This window comes from Scyliorhinus canicula, chromosome 11 (genome assembly GCF_902713615.1).
Source record: "Scyliorhinus canicula chromosome 11, sScyCan1.1, whole genome shotgun sequence".
Lineage (NCBI taxonomy): Eukaryota > Metazoa > Chordata > Chondrichthyes > Carcharhiniformes > Scyliorhinidae > Scyliorhinus > Scyliorhinus canicula.
The window spans coordinates 138045996-138065452 of NC_052156.1; the positions used below are offsets into that span (position 1 = coordinate 138045996).

Sequence of the window (19457 nt, forward strand, 5' to 3'; positions counted from 1 at the left end):
AGGAGGTCTTGTGGTGCTGTGGATAGTGTCTCAGCCTCTGAGCCAGAATCTCTGCATTCGAGTCCCACCCAAGGACTTGATGGCCAAGGAAGGTGCATTCGTAACAATGTGGACAAATAAGTTGAATATGAACCTGCGCATCCTTTTAGCACATGCATAAGACAGAGAATAAGACAGAGAATGCATAAGGGCGAGATTCCTCTTCAGGCATGTGATGGAACGAATGTTGGAGCCTCGACCATCACTAATCATAGCTCCAGATTACAGCATGCATGTAAATAGGACACATTGCCACAGCAATGCAGACTCTCTGAGTGAACTGTAACACACCATCACCACCACATATACACATTAACTCATCCCCATTTGCCACAGATCCCAGTTATCATTATCTATTGTGAATAGTCTGCATGTATGTAATATCTTATTATCTTACATATTCACTTCTAGTTCACATCTTCCTGGCTTAAAGGTCTTCCTGCATTAAAGTAATTATTGATAATGGGAAAAATTTCTGCCCCAATGTTAAATGGATAATTAATTAAGTGTGTTTTGTGGCCCATAAATTGGTTCACTTGATTGTTTCAGCCAACTCAGTATTTCAAAGATTTTTCAGATGAAACCATGTAAGTTGCTCAATTTCCATTTGACCAACCATCAATTTTGAAAGCGTGTGGAAAACATTTCATAAAACTAAGAAAATACAATGCCCGTCACCTGAGTTTAACTTCATGTTGTTGACCACCTCTTTCTTCCCTTCTGAGATGTAAAGGAGAACATTGGATTCCGGTGTCAAATAACAGAAGGGAACATAAACATGGGCACCCATTTTCTGGTGAAGGTTGCATAGCTCAATGACAATTATATTGGTGATTCATCCTGAAGCAAAATCTAGAGAATAGTTTTGCTGAGTGGGCGGCACGGTGGCACAGTGGTTAGCACTGCTGCCTCACAGCACCAGCGTGGGTTTCCTCCGGGTGCTCCAGTTTCCTCCCACAGTCCACAGATGTGCAGGTTAGGTGAATTGGCCATGCAAAATTGCCCCTTAGTGTCCAAAAGGTTCGGTGGGATTCTGGGGATAGGGCGGGGGATTGGGCTTAGCTAAAGTGGTGTTACGGAGGATCGGTGCAGACTCGATGGTCCGAATGGCCTCCTTCTGCACTGTAGGGATTCTATGATTCTATTAGAATACAAGCTTCTTATTCAGCCAGAGGACATTTACCATTTTGACAGATGTATTAGGATTAATGTACAAGTGGCCACAAATAGATTTTTTGAAGAATTTGATAAGGGCAGGGAAGCAGTGAGTCTTGTCTTAAAGTGAAAATAGATATTTTGGAAATTTATAAACTGGATAGAAACAACAGTAGTATGCAGGTGTTAAGAAAAATTTAAAGCTTACTGTCTAGCCTTTAGTAACATCAGATCTGGCAGTATCTCAGTCCTCATTAACAGAGTTACATACGTTGGTCAACACCAATAATCTGAAACTGATTCATAATAGTTCTGTCCAACCTTGGTTTTAAATTGAAGTTTTACAATATTTATACTGATTAATAGCTCACTCCAAAGCACAACTGAAGAGTATTAGGACAAATGGATATGACACTACTCATGGAATGAATTTTAACAATGGCATACTTGTTTTAATGTGGTAGATTTTGTTTCTAGCTTAAATCTTTACAGATGCAGAGCTGAGTTGATTGAGTACAGTCCACACCATGGGATAGTTTAATGGAAGCCTAAGTCTCTATCGTAAAACCACGGGCTGGATTCCTCACTGCCCAACGCCAACAGAGAGATCCGTGATTGGGCGGAGAATCCAGCATCGTCAAAACAACAGGGCCGGGATTCTCCGTGCCCCCGCCAGGTCAGAGAATCGGCATTGACGCTGAAAATTCCCGCCACGCCGCTCCGACGCCGGGACACGATTCTCCGGCGACCGGAGAATCGGTGCCAGTTGCGCTTGCGAGATCGACGCGGCGCCTGTTGGGGGCCGCTGAAAGAGGTCCCCATGTCAATTCTCCACAGTCGACCGACCAAGTTCCCATCGAGTTCCGTCGGCGTGGTTCACACATGGTACCACCTGATGGGAGCTCGGACCCGCGGCTGCGGTGGCCGTTCTGGTGGGGGTGGGTGGGGGGATCAGACTCCTGATGAGTCTCTACGACTGCCAGGCCAGCGGGCTACCAATCGGCGGGCGCGCGCGATCGGGGGGGGGGGGGGGGACTACCTCCCGCGTGGGCCCGCTGTGTTGCTACGCCATATTACGCAGTGCCTGAGGGCAGTACTTTGGCTTAGTGGTTAGCATTGGTGCCTCATGGCACTGAGGTCCCTGGTTCGATCCAGGCTCTGGGTCACTATCTGTGTGGAGTTTGCACATTCTCCCTGTGTTTGCGTGGGTTTCACCCCCACAACCCAAAGATGTGCAGGCTAAGTGGATTGGCCATGCTAAATTGTCCCTTAATTGGAAAAAATGAATTGGGTACTCTAAATTTATATTTTTAAAAATGTTGCGCAGTGCCAGGCCGGAAACAGCCACCACGCGCATGTGGCGGCGTGGAAACGGCCACTACACGCATGTGCCATCATGGAAACGGCCACCACACGTATGAGTGGACCTGAGCCGGCAGTGCAGGGCCGCATATCAGCGCTGGAGCATCACGGAGCACTCTGGCGCCATGCTGGCCGCCTCTGGGCCTCTGAATTGCTGGGCCAAGAGGTCCGTTGATGCTGGCGTGAAACACTCCGGTGTTTACGCCACTGTCAGCACTTAGCCGGGATTTTGGAAAATACCGGTCTGGTATTTAGATGCTCCTGTCTCCTGCCGAAGGCAATAATGAGGTTTGTGCCCCGCGTCAGTGGGAGGTCAAATTTGTATCCTATGAACGATTGGGTACCTGGTTCACCATGCCTCTGTGATTCTCCGGTCCTCTGTGCTGGGTTTCACGTGGCATGAATTGGTGCAGGTATCTATCAGCATGGCCCTGGCATGGTGAACCTCGCAATGGGCAAAGGGGGCAAGTCTTTAAGGTGGGTGCACCCAAAGTCCATCTGAGGGACCCCCATAATGCAAATGCTGCCCACCCATCAAACCCCTCCAGACCCCCCACCAGAGAACCCCATAACAGATACCCTGCATAGCCAAGACCCCCTGCAACAGAGACTGCTACCAGAGAACATTCCAGACAGAGACAATGAAGTAAAACACTTCTTTAAAACTTACCTGTGCCCTACACCTGCTGCCTCAGGCAGAGAAAGAAACAGCTATAGTTTCCCAGAAAGCGAAAAACACATCTCAAAGTTTTATGTTTTTCATTCGCATCAATGAGAAATTGCTTGTATTAAGCTGTGATTGGCAGCTTTCACGCACAGCCAGCTGTCTGAATTGTTTAATTTAATTTTCCTTTGCACATGGATGGATTACAAGTACCCTGCTGTGAAACTAACTGCAATGTCTGTAAACATCTAGCTGTGATTGACAGCTCTTGACCACATTGAAAGCGTGTAAGTGCTTTCTGCAGAGAAAAAAGAAAGTGAGAGCAGCTTATACCTTCTCTATCTCCAATTAAGCAAAGCCCATTACAGGTCAAAAACCACTTGTAAATAAAGTTAACAAACACAGGAATACTTGCTGTACTCTTCTGTATATATTTCCTTTTGGAAAAGTAAAGAGTGACCCTTCCAAGCACAACCTGGAATTCCTGCTGACTTTGTCAAACTAAAAAATCCTGCAGTCAAAACCGTTTGCTGCAGTCTGGCTCCTCCCATTAATTGCATCATCTCCATCCCACTCAGATGTCATATGACCGGCTTACCTAAGTCTAAACACAATGGACGGGAGTCTCCAAAAATGGGGCTATGTACCCATGCCGGCGGGAAAACCGGCGCCAACTACTCTGGTGACAACAGCCCCTGAAAGTGAGGAATTCTCCAATTTTTCGGGGACTAGTTTGATGCCGGTGTGGTTGGCGCCTCTCCAGCAGGCGCTGAAGGGCTGGCGCGAGTTCGCGCATGCGTGGAACGGCCTGCGTGATCTCACACATGCGCAGATTGGCTGCCATATTTCCACACATGTGCAGACCGGCCGGCATATTTCTGCGCATGCGCGGGGGTTCCCTTCTCCGCACCGACCCCCGAGCAATATGGCGGAGCCCTACAGGGGTCCAGCGCGGAGGAAACAAGGCCCCCCATGGAACTAGTCCACCCGCAGATCTGTAGGCCCCGATCACGGGCCAGGCCACCGTGGGGCCCCCCCCAGGTTCGGATCCCTCCGCGTCGCTCCCATAACCGCCCCTGCACACTTACCTGCCAGGACCTGCCGTGCGTGAGTAATTCACGCCGGCAGGACTGGCCAAAAGCTTTACGGCCACTCGGCCCATCAGGGCCTGGAGAATTGCCGGGGGCCGCTGTCAACGGCCCCCTGACCGGCGTGGCGGGAATCCCACCGGCCCCCAAAAAACGGCGCCGGAGAAGAGGGAAGCCAGCGGTGGGGCGGGATTCGCGCCTCCCCCGGGGATTCTCCAACGGCGCAGTGTCGGAGAACCCTGACCAATGTCTCAAATTATCTACTCTCCAGACAATCTCCAGCAACCATAACAAAGTTCCATTTGGCATCTTTTTGTAAAGTGACAAATGGTTAAAATAAATCAGGACCTCTCCTTTTACGACATCTTATTTGCAGCTTTAGCAGACACAGATTATCGAAAGCTAAATCAAGGTTCTTTAACAATATTACTGCAACAGATATATATATATATATTAATAGTGTCCATGTAATAATTTCCTAAATTCATCACACCAGGGACCCCAGCAAAATCTGGGTACCCTGGGAGAAGCCTCTAACAAAATTTGGGCATCAAATCATTGTTAAGCAGGAAAACAGCATCCAACCATTGTGGTCAGTGAACATTTTGTAGATTTCACTACAGGTGTGTATTTTCATGGGTTGGGATGATGGTTATTTAGTTGAGGGATAGGAAGAGGGCCCCGAATGTTCATGAGGTCTATAGGTTTACAAAAATTCTAAATCCAGCTCTGACTGCATGAAGAGTTGAAAATGCACTCCACTGGTCACAGCTGGGTCATAGGACATCTGCACTGCTGTAATAAAACAGTCAAAAGCAGGTTTATCGTTCTGGATCAGAATTTATGTAACAAGTTTAAAAATAAATTCCCGGATCTTGCTAATCTGAGTCTCTGGCCAGGGTACTATATACAGGACTCACAAAGTTTTACAGTGACTTTGAGTCTCACCAATTGGAATGATTTGAGCAGCACCAGATGTACATTGTGCTTGGTCAGAGTCCAATTTTCCTTCGCATTTATCTGCTGCAGTGTATCAAGATTATTAAATCAGTTTCTGGAATCAAGTCTGACATTGGAATGCTACAGGAATTAACTGAAATTGCAAACGCCATTAGTGGACAATTAGGTGTTTAAAATAGTCTGAATAATGTAAATCAATTTTGGATTTTGTAAATTCGCCGGCGTTGCTGCTTTAGTTCAATACTTACATCAAGGGGCTGGTTTAGCTCTCTCGGCTAAATCGCTGGCTTTTAAAGCAGACCAAGCAGGCCAGCAGCACGGTTCGATTCCCGTACCAGCCTCCCCGGACAGGCGCCGGAATGTGGCGACTAGGGGCTTTTCACAGTAACTTCATTGAAGCCTACTCGTGACAATAAGCGATTTTCATTTTTTTTTTCAAGTGGCGGATGACGCAAAGAGCTATTCAGCACAGGTATTGTTCCTGGATTATTGGTGAAGAATTGTGAGATGAGATATCAATAGGAGCCACAGATTGCAAACTGCACCTTTTGTTTTTGCAGCCTCAAGAGGTCAATTGAAACCATTCCTCCAGGTTATCAGGGAATGGTTGAAACTGCAGTAATCTGACCCTGCTCTTCACTTCCTAATTTTGTTAGACTGAAATATTCCAAGCCAGTTGGCAGCATCATGATTGGTGAGGGGGATGATTTAAGGCAAGGGGTGTGGGGGGTGTATTCAGGGGGCGGGAATGTGTGAAAGGATTGGTTGGCCTCACGAGAGCAGTTTTTTTTTAAACGGGAAGTTTTGTTTTTCTCTTCCCAGTCATGCTTTCTCAAACACTGCAGGAGAGCATAAAACCCCGGGAGCAGCATCCACCGGCTCACGTCCATCGCTGACCAACATGCTGGCGACAATCAGGCTCGCGCTGTTGCTCCCCGCCCTCGTCTCCACAGGTTTGATGCTTTGGCATTTTGCGTTTCCCGGTACGGGCTGAAAAGAGCATTCTGTGGATAACTTGGAAAGTTCGAGGACACATTTAGTGCACGTTGACAGCGGAGGCAGCACAACAACATTTTGTTCTGCGCTCTGAGGGACCGGGATGGGAGGAGTTTGAGCGTTCCTGAAGGAATTAACACTTTATTTTTTTTAAAGAGCGGCCGGCTCCCCGTGCAGTTAGCACGGTAAGCAGTTAGCAGCGTAAGGTTGGTTGGAGTGACTCGATCTTTGCAGGTTATTTAAACCCCCTGCAATTTGCGCGCCACAGTATAATGTTGTACATGGTCCTCTTCGCCCCTGGGTTAATTCTCCCTCCAGTCACAACACGAGAGGCTCAGCTCTTGTTGAGGGAATTACTGGGTGAAATGCTGATCATTCTCTGCAGAGTGACATAACTATAAATCATGGTTTATTGGGGTAGGATTTTGGGCTGAGTTTTTTTTTTAAACCACTTTTATGTCTGGGTCATAAAGAAGTCCTGTTGAACATGTCTGAAAATTTAGAAATTGGGAAGGTAATGGGAATATAATTGCAAAGAGCGTTTCCACATTTCTTTGCAGTTTATTTTCCGTGTGCCTGTTTTTGTTTTAAAGCAGAATGCATGGGCGTGTTTGAGGAGACACTGCAGAATAACCTGGAAATAATTATCGGGCAATTGAAAGGTTCGAGTTTTCTTACAGGGTGCCTGAGACCTCCTGGTCAACATTAGTGTTCAAAAGCAAAATACCCACTGTGCCAGAAATGCAGTCACGTGATGGGGCTTGAATAAGGATTACTTGGACCCACGTCCCCCTCCTTAGCTCCTCCTTAGCTCTTTAGATGTTGTTGATCCTTACCAGTCACCTCCCACCATATGCTGCCCCAAACCCCAATCCTATCTTCAAATGTGAGGAAAACAAGGCATTCAAATTGACCTCTTGGTGAGATGTTTTTCCATAATGGAGCACAAGTAATTCAATTTAACTTGGGAGACAGCTCTGATTGGCAGCAAATCTGTCCTACAGTGAGCGGTTGTAAATCGACTGAAGGAATGATGTGTAGTTGAAACCGAGACCAAACAAAACCTGTACTAATACTCTGGTGATTGTTTAATTCTGCAGGGTGACCATTAATCCACGGTGAGCAAGATTACTGACCGATAAACAGTTAAAACTGAATAAAACCCAAACAAAAAAATGCTAATACATCCTTCCAGAAAGCAATTTTTCACATTTTTAACTTTGTGATTCTTTCTGAGTTTACTTGGCTGCCTGAAAGCAAATCCAGCTCATCTCCTGAACTCATTACTTCCTCATAATCGCCCCGTGAACCAATTCTAAGTTTGATATTTGAAGCTGCAGTGACCCATGACAGTCACCTCTTTTCATTAATTTTCTGCAGGGAATGTTTGAGTGTGTTGATGAATTCACGCTTATTTTGCTGAGGTAGAAGACTTTAGAGCCACGTCTGTTGTTGCAGCTAAGGTTCAATTTCTGGAAGCCATGGCTGGTCTGCGTGTCCTGCTGAATGCTCTCTCTTGGCCTCAGGGTTCCTGACAGTCTGAAACACAAGCGAAGGATGAAGAGTGCCGATCAGTTGTGAGAAAACACAGACAGCACACCTCTAATTGGAACTATTGCAACAAATGGGGGAAAAAATAGACAGCAGCTCCACCGGAGTCTAAAAGCTTACATTAATGTTTCTGATGGGGTCCCTGTTCTCATTTTCATTATGTGCAGATTTAAAAAAATATATATTTATATTCAGTATGACTGGCAGACGAAAGGTGTTGATGTTTTTCTTGATCATCAGAAGTAACTTCATGATGACTGCAAGGTGCTGCATTTTTTCCAATTTAAGTCTGGATTTACAATTTAACCTCACAGGTAAAATACAGTAATTTAATTGTGTGTTCTGCCCACATCATTAACATCGGGCGATAAACTGATATACCTTTTCACCAGCACCTCAATCTCCAAAAAACTGGATGTTGCGTGTGACTCTCTCGCTGATGGGTTATGCTGTCTCTATCAACGTGGGGAATCATGTTTGTCACAATTCAGTCCTGTTACTGTTGAAGATAATGTTTAATGAGTATGTAGTAGTTACTCAAAGATAATCAGCATCTTCAAGTTAGCTATCACATCCAGGACAAATGTCTATTGCAGTAATTTGGTGGGAAAACAACTTGATGATCTGGGGTCACCTTAAATTGTATATGTAAACTATTGCAAGCTGTTGCGTTAGATGTTCGTTTATTGGCAAGCTACCAGAGAGAAGTAATAACAGAATGGAATATTGTAAACACTTGGAAAAACACAGAGATGGTCACACCAGTGCAGAAGGAGGCAATTCGGCCCATTGTGTCTGCACCAATCCTCTGAAAGAGCTCCCAAGGCCCACTCCCCAACCCTATCCCTGTAACCCCACCTAACCTGCACATCGTTGGACTGTGGGAGCAAACTGGAGCACCCGTTGGAAACCCACATAGGCATGGGGAGAACATGCAAACTCCACACAGTCACCCAAAGCCAGAATTGAACCTGGGTCCCAGGTTCTGTGAGGCAGCAGTGATGACCACTGTGCCACCATGCCAGCCCAGATAGATTATACATGATCAACCTTGTAGAACGTATTTGAAGAAATAGAACAGGTATAATAGATGTGCGGTAGACATGAAGAATTGGTTCATATGAATTTTCAAAATGTATGTGATTAAAGTTGGACATCAAAGATGGAATCAAGGGAAATGTAATCATGTGAATTGAAGCAATATTTGGAAGGATCAAAGAACAGCAGGATAAGGAAACTTTCCAAGATAAAAAGTCTTTTTTATTTATTGGATGTGGGCATCGCTGGTTGGGCCAGCATTTATTGCCCATCTCTAATTGCTCCTTGAACTCTGTGGTTCAAGAGAGCAGTTAATAGTCAACTACATTGCTGTGGACCTGGAGTCACATGTACGCCATTCCAGGATGGTAGGTTTCCTTTCCTAAAAGACATTGGTGAACCAGTTGGGTTTACGATAATTGGCAATGGTTTTAAGGCCATCATTAGACTTTTAATTCCAGATTTTTATGAGATTCAAATTTCACTATCTGTCCTGGTGGGATATGAACCCAGGTCCCTGGCACATTGCCTTGGTCTCTGGGTTACTAGTCCAGTGACAATACCAGTACTCTGCTGCCTCCTCGATCCCTACTGGGATAATTGATTCACTATAAAAGTTATCTTGACTTAGGAATTGAGGAAACAACATTGAACTTGGGCTATTGATACCATATCATGAATATATGACAAATTGGCATGACACAATGCAAGGGGGCATGAATAGTAAGCAGGTTGGGCAACTAGATGGCAGATGCAATTCAATACACAAAAATATTACATTACAGTGGAATAAAGGAATGAAATACCCACAAATAAGGAGCATTAGTGTTCATATCAATGAAACTGAAATTGCAACTGTATATGGCTATATAAAAGAAAAGGACAACTTATTTCTTGATTTTCTCCCGAGTGCTTGGAATATAAAACTAAAAAAGTAATTTTAAATCATTACTAAAAATCATGGCTACAGCTGACATAATGTGCATAGTTGTAGACATGCTATCATAGGTCGAATGTAAAAATACAATGGAAAAGATGCAGGGCAGATTTATCATTACCAATGATGAGGGATCTAAATTCTGAAGAGAGATTTCTGATTGACAAGGGAGTGAAGGGTTGAGGAAGGGGGCAGAGTTGAGGCTACAATGTGATCAGTCATGATCTTAACGAATGGCGGAGTAGACATGAGGGGCTGAATGGCCTACTCCTGCTCCTAATTCTTGTGCTCTTGAGAAGCTGAAACACTTCCTGAATGGAGAGATGTAATGGATGGCCTTGTGAGAGTTGTAAAAAGGTAGATACCAATGCTCCATGAGAGTAATAAGAGTGCAGTACTTTGGAACTCAAATTCTGGACACTATGGGTGAATTCTTTACCACAAGCCCTGCACAAAGCAGATTCCAGGCATTCAATCTTTTAGTAGAATAACTGCTTGAAGAAAAAGATCATTACAAGGCATTAGGAATAAACAGAACTGTGGGATTAGACTCAATGGTTCATGGTGATGGTAATGGTGTTGGGGAGGGTTCCAGCACAGGTTTGATTGGATGATAGCATATTAAGATTCTACACCTGCACCCAAAAATGTAAACTTGTTAGTTGTATATTTTAAATGGAAGTTTATTTTATTTCCGCTTTCTGATGCGTAGTGGAGCTTAAGCCTGTCCTGTCGAGACCCTGTGAGTATCCAGTTATGCATTTGGCATAAAGTATGGAAACCTTACTTTCAATTAATTCAATATTTATAGATTTCTTTTCCCTTTCTCATCAGTTGATTCAATGACGACAAGAAAAAATGCCCTTCATGATTTTCTGAAAACTCCTGGGCATAAATTGGTCGAAAGGTCTCAGCCACAAAAGTCTAAACGAATGGACACCATTGAACAATGTGCAAAACGATGTATGAAATATAAAGGATTTGTTTGCAGGTAACTAAACATTGAAGACTCTAGGGCAAATAATATGATCCTATTTTGGTTCCTGACAAGTTGGAGTACTATGGGACTGAGGGCTATGATGTTGGATCTCAATGTAGGCTTGCTGGTTGCCCAATAGTTGCTGCCAGATCAACCTTTACCTCTTCCTACCCATCCCTCCTTTCAACTGCACCAGAAAAATTACATAATCTTGCTAGATTTGAATGCTGGGGAAAGCTGAAAGGTGATTTACAATTGGAAGGGAGTCATCTAGCAGCAAGAGTTTACACGTTCTGAACTTTTCGAGAGGCCAAAATGGCTTTTGGTCACTGGAGCTCTGTTTGGATTGAATTCAGAACTGGCATCTGATTCACTTCCGTGCACTGGGTGGCAACAATTGCATTATCTGCCCCTGTCTGTGGTAGGCTTTCAAAAGATGTTTAAGCAGCATGTGTGACATTTTTCGATATACTTGGTTTGCAGTGGTAATTTATTTTAGAGATGAAAATGAAACTTGTGACAATGACATGGATGTGCCAGTTTTCTAATGTGCGAATTCAAAGAAAATTTGGTTAATAGTAATTGATAACTTCCCGATGATCCATCATTATCACATTGTAAAGTGTGCCAACAAATCATCTGTTTGGATCGGGTTATTTTTTTGAATAAGTTTACTACATCCGCAGGAGGAAAGTGAATTGGGGGAAAAAGCATTCGACCTATCAAACTGGCCCGCATTTGTTATGAGATGGAGCATGTTTCTGAATTATCCAAAATGGGGCCATGGCCCTTAGCCAGAAATCCCGCCCCTGGATCCAGAAATCTCACCCCTGAACCCAGCACCCACACTTCTGGCCTGGGCAGTGGGCGGTGGTGGAAATGGGGGTTGGTTGTGGTTTGTACAGCTGTCCCAGATTACTCAGGTGGGCCTTTCACACAGCAAAATTACTGAATCTCGGTGGTTCATAACTAGGCACACTGCTACCAAATTGTTCCAGTACAGCTACAATACTGGCATCTACCCACCACCGCAGAAATTTGTCCAAACATGTTCAGTCCATAAAAAGCAGATGAGCAGATTTCTGTTGGCCAGACAAGGTTATGAAATGCAGATGGCCTTTGTATAGCTCTCATGGTCATTAGTGGCTCCCCAGAGATAACAATGTGCGGGTTTTGTCGATTCTGCCAGGCAGCTCCTTTTGTTCGGCAGGTGGGGTGGGGGGGGGGGGGGGGGGGGGTGGGTGGGGGGGGGGGGGGGGGGGGGGGTTCACAGACAAAAATAGATTCAGCCATTTTAAGCTCTTGGCATTCCTGTCGTAAATAACTGATGCTGCTACATACTGTGCAAGTCATCACAATGAGCAGTGATTTCAATCCGTTATCGGCTATAGCTAGTGTTTCAGGATGTAGGAATCTAGTAGTGGTGCTGCAGGGAGCAGAGAGGTGGGAAAAGATGTGAGGATAAACTATTGCGAGGAGATAGAGTGAAGCTGTGAGAATTATTGTGGGGGAGGAATGAGAGATTTGAGGAGCCAGGAACAGCACTTTGAGGAGGGGACTATTGGTCAGATAAATGCTTATGAAGGAATTTACTCAGTGCAGTGTTTTAGGATTGAAGAATTTAAGGATGAACTGGAAGACTTGGAAGAAAGAGCATTTTGGTTAGATGGGTGATGTATTAGGATAGGAAGATCATTCTAATTTAAATAGGGGGGAGAGGTTGGAGAATGCAACTCTAATGGAATGTTGCCTTGAAAAGGGTAAGAAGAGTAACATATTCAAATAAGGAGGAGGGCAGTGCAAGCATGTAGTGGATCAGGAAATCATTGTGAGCAGAAGGGCTTGGCAGAAGTGTAATGTCACCTTGAATTGTGGCAAGGAAGTGATGCACTGTCTCTCTGCAAAAGTGGGTGACAGTTGAGAATATTTGTTGAAATTGGGTAAATGAATTGACAGCTCCTTCTATATCCTGTTCAATTTTCTTTTCCATGGATCAGAAGCAAAAATAGTTTGGAAACCAAATTCCAATTTAAGGAAACATTACATTTAATAGGACATTGCTTTGGTTTCTAAACCTTAACGTGTGGAATTATATTGCCTCCTGGTGTAGTAAGTTTAGTCATGCGTACGACAGTAAGGTGGCTTTTCCTCGAGGGCTATTTGGGACAGGCAATAAATGGTGGCACACAGCCCATGAAAAAAAATATATTTTTTAAAGTATAATTTTGAATTATGATCAACCTGAATAAAGACCTACAGTATAATTAGGGTTGAAAAGAGGGGGAAACTGAATCAAGAAGTAACAATTCAATTATATCTAGCTTGGCCATTGTTTGATCACGAGATATCTCCTCATCTTTCTTGAAAGTACTGATGTGATGGAGTGTAGTTCAATGGGTTTGAGTAGCCGTCTGATACCTGTCCCAGTTAGTCCTTATTCATATGTGACTACAGATAGTGAACAATTGCAGACTAGTTCCTTTTGGGATTACATCAGCTCCAAACTCCTTCATCTCTTCATACAGCCTGATCACTTTCCAGAACGCCACAGTGGATAGCAATCAGAAGCAAAATGTTATTGTAATGGCTAAAATCAGCTGCTTCAGCACAAATTAGTAATTAAACCCGTGAATTTCTGGTCTGTGCTATTTAGTACTGCATTGGACATTGCCATTACCCATTATGCCATTTTGTAAGCTAAGTTTAACTTTAAAAGGCTTTTGATTGCAGAAGAATGGGGGTCTTTCAGGAGCTCCTGATTTTTCCAGATCCTGAAATGGGGTGAATTTGGATGTGAAAAAGCTTACAGATAGATTTGATTTCAGCATAGTAAGGGGTATGTAGGTTTTGCACTTACAGTTTATAAGGAAATTATTATTGACATATACAGGCTTGATGTCAGACAAGAATTCTACGTATTGACAAGAGCAAATTATATGCATTTGTTTAATTACCACCGTTTCTGCTTTGGGTGCAGTTGGCGATTCCAGATCAAATTGCATGTTTTAAAAAGTGGTTTCTCAATCTAATTGCTGAGTGCGAAATTTGCAGTTTGCCAGCAGAATTAGACAGTGTTTTAAAATATTCATTTTTAGAATACTTTAAAATATGTCTCCTGCACACCCTGGTAGCACCAACTGGATGCCAGCCTGAAACTGCCAGGGTGCCCAGGTGGCACTGCGAACCTGGCACGTGCACTGCCAGGCTGGCAGTACCAAGGTGCCCTGGTGGCATTTTGCCCATGCCAGGGGTGCCCTGGCCGTTTGAGGTGGGGGGGGGGGGGGGTTGCAGACCCCCAACAGGTGAGTTGGGGGGCTGTTGGGGAACGTGCTGGGGAGCTGTGAGACGGAGTGGCATTTAAAAATAGTGGCCCGATTTCTTCCCTGCATTGAGAAGGTCCGCTGAGGGCCAGAAAATCCCAGAGTGCCTTTAGATAGCAGACCTCTCGATTCCCGCCCAGAACAGACACTTTTTTGTTTGGTTTGATTGCACCCCTAATAGCATAGTCAATCCTCTCCCTGTAAGTAACCCATTTTTAATTGACTGAAAATGCCAGTTTTTAGACATACACAGGCCCATTTAATGTTCTTTTGTGTTTCAGTCGTTAATTTCGTAGTAAACGTACAAAAAGGTGCATTCAAAATTGTTTTGATTGTGCCTACAGGAGTACTTGGGAGTCAATGGAGCCTTGACAGCACATGAGTCCATTTGGCTCCCTTTAGAGATATCCAAAAGACATGCACTCAAAAAAAATTCTCAGCTTAATTTTTAAAGCCTCTTTGAAGATCAGCAAATTACTACACTGAATGCAAACTCCTCGCGGTAATTAATTCATCCTGCGGGTAAGGCCAGCTTTGTCAGCGAATTAAAAAATATGAATGTAAACGTAAATGATGCAGGGTGGAATTCAACCAAAAAAATTTGTTTGGTGGGGTGTTTCTCTTTGGATGTTTGGGTGAGTTCCACACTGCTATTCAACCACACTTGGGGCACGATCTAACTAAAAAAATGAGACAGTTCTGGGCAAGGAATCGAGGGGTCATTCCTGCCGTTTGTAGCACTGAGATGACCCTGCTATCTAATGACACTCGGTGTTTGTTTCAGCTTCCCACCGAGGCCCCACTTAGCTGCACATCCTGCACTGAGGAACCCCGTTGAAGAGAGCTCTTCATTGGAGGAAGAGATTGGAGCATCAATTTTAAATGGCGTCCCAATCTCTCCACCTCCCACCCAAAGCCCAACTCAGCTATTGGGGGTCCTCGAGCATCTCCGCACCCCACCACATACCAGCATGGCACCCCTGAGCTGATCCCCAGCATGGGCAGAATGCCAACCTAGCATCTTGAAACTGCCAATCTGGCACCCTGGGCGTTCCCCCAGCCATCTGACAGTGCCATCCAGGAATACTGGAAGTGCCAGAGTGGCCCAGATGGCATTGCCAAGGTGTCTGAGTGGCACTAGCATTGCTAGGGTGCCACCCTGCCCAATGACCGACCATCCGGAGGCCTCCAATCGCCTGGGAGACTGCCCGCCCAATGTTGTTCCGCCTGGTCTCTGTTTGTGAGGACCAGTGCTGAATGTCACCCGGCTGGAATCTTCTTGGTGATAGATGCCGGAGGGCCGTTTGATCCAGCGGCAGCACAGGTAAGTGAGTTTTTAATCACTTAACTGTGAGAGACTGTCTTGCGAGTTCTCATTAGATTTTGCGAGGCATAATTACAGTTGGGTATCCAAGGAGAGGCCTCTCCAGGATCTACCGCCGGCGTCCCGTCCTGATTCCGGCAGGATGCGGCCGGTAGATCGCGCGCTTAGTCATTTTTTGGGCATTGGGGAGGTTCTCCCCGGTCAAGCCCACACTTTGAAATGTTTTCATCCCTGGGGAGCTGAACTCGCTGCCAGCTCCTCCGAGATTGGGCCTCAATTTTAAAGGGTGGCCGAATCTTTAAGTGAGTTTGAGGGTCTCCCACGCCCCCCACCCATGGGCAATGTTACCCTCCGCGCACATGTGGCTGGATTCACCGTTGGTGAGATCCTCCATTTCGCCGGCAGCACACTCTCACCCACAGATTTCTCAATGGCGTGCAGGTGTCCACAATGAGACACCCTATTGGCCGGCTACCAGGGTGGAGAATCCCGCGCCGCACCAGAAAACTGGTCCGACGGGACGGAGAATCCTGCCGACGGGCATTAATCTACACCTCCCCAATTGAGGGCACCCTGCTATGAGGTCTCGGAGGCCCCCCCCCTTTCAGGACTCCCACCCCCACCTCAACCTTTTAGGAGGCTCCTTCATACCCGCGCTGCAACGCCCCTCACCGTTCATAACCCCCCTCATGCCCCCTTTCATGGGCATGGCACCACTCAGGCCTTGACCCATGGCAGTGCCTACCTAGCACCTGGGCACCCTGGCACTACCACTCTGGCAGTGCTGCATGGGCACCCTGGCAGTACCAGTGTGGCAGTGCCACGGTGCCTGGGTGCTAGAGGGAGAGCCAAGGGGCCACCCTTCCCTGTCCCCAACCACCCAGGCATCTGCAATGGCCTACGAAACCTCCCAGGTGCCGTTACGCCTGCTCCATGTTGTGCGGACCAGTACTAAATGATGCCTGGTTCAGGCCTTGCTGGGGAGGTCACTATTTCCCAGGCAGCGTGAGAATCATATATTTAAGTGAGCTGGTTAATCTTGACCTCGTGAGATTAAACAACCTCGTTGTGTCACCAAGTCTGGCGAGGCCAGTAAATCACGCCCGCAGCAGCTCAAATTGGTGAACATAAATTGGGCTTAAAATCCTGTGATTATTTGTGCAGGTTACGCCAATCTCAGGTAAACTGTGTTAAAGAAGACGAGCGTTGGCCTAAAATCTTTCTTACTACGTGTTTATTAATTTTTTTTTGCTGAATGTGTTCAGGAGAGATCCAGTATTTAATTCACCAATGAAATGTAGGAGCAAGAATTGATTAACTTATTGCCAATGTTGCCCAAATCTACAAATTAAATTAATTGTCTAGTTCCGGTCTGACCGAAGAGTCCAGCCTAACTTAATGCTTTTTCTTTCCAGAGCCTTTTATTTTGCTAAAAGTGAGAAACGATGCTCTTGGCTGTCATTTAACAGCAAAACCAAAGGGGTGAAAGGGAGGCCAGACAGAAGTGTTGATCTTTACGAGAGAAAAGGTAAAATATGAAAATTGAATACACTTGAATAACAAATGGCATTGCTGGCGCAACTGGAATTTCCACCTCCGGGGCACAAAGTGTCCACAAAGTGTGGATCTATAAATTACCAGGATTCTCTGGATTGTCCCAGCAATTTACAGAACTGGAAACACAACCCCCTATAACTCGATTGTTTGTTTATTGTGTCCTCTACTTGGAAATCATTTTCAAGTAACCTTTTTGTAGTGAAATGGCTCAAAGTGAATTGAAGTCTGCTATTTTTCAGGAACAAAATTGCAGGCACCTGAGATTGGAATTTCTGCTATTGTCATTCTATCGACCAGAATGGTCACTAATGGGTTTCAGATAGACCCACTAGAAGTGAGGCATTTGCAGCCAATTTTCCCAGCTTCTGTCATTTGCAGAATTTCAAGTACAGATTTGGAAGGGTGCTGTTATAAAATTTAAGCAGAAGGAACAATTAAAAAGTGGAATTCTGAATAGAAGATAAAAATTCTGAAAGGTTCAGGAGCACCTCATTAGCTCCATTTCCAAGGCTAGAGGAACAGGGGCAATGATTTACAGTGAAACGCCAAACCTAAGCAGAAGCATGGCTTGCACAGTGATTAGCACTACTGCCTCATATCACCTGGGACTCTGGATCAATTCAGGCCTTGGGTGACTGTCTGTGTGGAGTCTGCACATTCTCCCCATGTCTGTGTGGTGCTCCCGTTTCCTCCCTCAGTCCAAAGATGGCAGGTTCGGTGGATTGACCATGCTAAATTGCCCCTTAGTGACCAGAGGTTAGGTGGGGTTATGCGGGTAGGGCGAGCGAATGGGCCTACGTTCGGTGCTCTTTCAGAGGGTTGGTGCAGACCCGATGGGCTGAATGTCCTCCTTCTGCACTATCGGGATTCCATGAGCTTCTACAATTCATGTTGGAGATAGGAATCCAAAGTTGTCCAGCGGCCTGACCTTCTATTTCATGCCTACTAACATGGTGATACATGAGCTGTATGTGAGGAAGGTGGCCTTTCTATTCACCCCACAGCACCATCTTTCTACACACTTGTTGCCATATGCTCCCTTTCGGGTCATTCCAGTTCCACCATTACCAGTCCAAGTTACATGGTGGCTGGTGTCCTAGCAGCAGAGGGCAAGATTTTGTGTCTAAATCTCTGTTCAATGCTCATTGTCACGAAAGGCTGTCTGGGTCAACAAATATATTGAGATCTTGGCTGCAGTTCCCACTCATCACCATGTTTCTTTCATTTACTGTCATTGAAAATGGCAGCAGGAAAAATCCATGTGGTCTTCAAATCAGCCAGTGCCACAGGGATAACCTGGAAATCCTACTGTCTTAACATCCTGTATTCCCAATGGGGAATTCTGTCCAATGAAATTCCTGTTTATTTTCTATGAACCATTGCAACCTAAAGAGAAACTCTATTGGGAAGCTATTTGCTTTAATGTATATTGTGTCATAATGTGGACAAGGATGTAACATGAACAAAGTCATCTCATTTTCTGCAGACTACATCAGAGAATGTATTATTGGAAAAGGTAAAAACTACCGGGGTACAAAGTCAGTGACAGAAACTGGTCAGATCTGTCAACACTGGAACTCCACAATCCCACATGACCACAGGTAACATTTCAAATATTTTTGCACTTGGTGTGATTCATTTAATCTCCTCCAAGCTCCCCTCCTAGCAAACTAATCTGATCAGTGTAAAGATCATGGGCGGGATTTTCTGGTCTCAGCAGCGGGCGACGGTGCGCCGTTCGCTGACGGTGGGATTGGGCGGCACAGTAGCACAGTGGGTAGCACTGTTGCTTCACAGCGCCAGATACCCAGGTTGGAATCCTGGCTTGGGTCACTGTCTGTGCGGAGTCTGCACGTTCTCCCTGTGTCTGCGTGGGTTTCCTCCGGGTGCTCCGGTTTCCTCCCACACGTCCAGAAAGACGTGCTATTAGGTAATTTGGACATTCTGAATTCTCCCTCTGTGTACCCAAACAGGCGCAGTAGTGTGGTAACTAGGGGGTTTTCACAGTAACTTCATTGCAGTGTTAATGTAAGCATACTTGTGACACTAATAAAGATTATTATTATTATTATTCTCTGCTCCTGCCGGTGTCAGTGGTAATTCCCATTGAAGCCACCCCATGCCTCTGGGAAATCTGCTGGCGGGGGTGTGCTGCTGGTGGGACAAGAGAATCGTACCGCTGGCGAAAGGTCAGCGAATTCCAGTCCATATTGCAAAGTTGGCTTGTTTAGCCGTCCCAAAGTCGCTCTACCCTCTGAATCCAATGCCAACCAAGTTGTGCTAATCCACTAGAATTGAGGATACGTTTTCATAGAAGGTGTTCAAAACTGAGGAATTTAAGTCATCCGTTTGTCTTAATATTTACAGATTTTTAAACCTCAATAAAATGAATGGGACTCTTGCCATTGGACAATTACAGGAATTCATCAGAGATAAATACAGGATAATTGACTCGGCAGGAAGAGTGCAAAGTGCCAAAACTAATGT

The 19457-nt window shown here is 45.2% G+C and overlaps 1 protein-coding gene across 1 annotated transcript in view; it reads left to right on the plus strand.

The window, feature by feature from the left end:
• Window positions 1-6093: 6093 nt before the first annotated feature.
• Window positions 6094-19457, plus strand: part of LOC119973413 (hepatocyte growth factor-like) — a 59995-nt gene continuing 46631 nt past the window's right edge. The window contains exons 1-4 of the mRNA XM_038811487.1: window positions 6094-6221; window positions 10625-10781; window positions 16829-16941; window positions 18457-18571. Of these exons, the coding sequence (XP_038667415.1) occupies window positions 6170-6221; window positions 10625-10781; window positions 16829-16941; window positions 18457-18571 (437 nt within the window). The 5' untranslated portion in view covers window positions 6094-6169. The remainder of the gene's footprint in view (window positions 6222-10624; window positions 10782-16828; window positions 16942-18456; window positions 18572-19457) is intronic.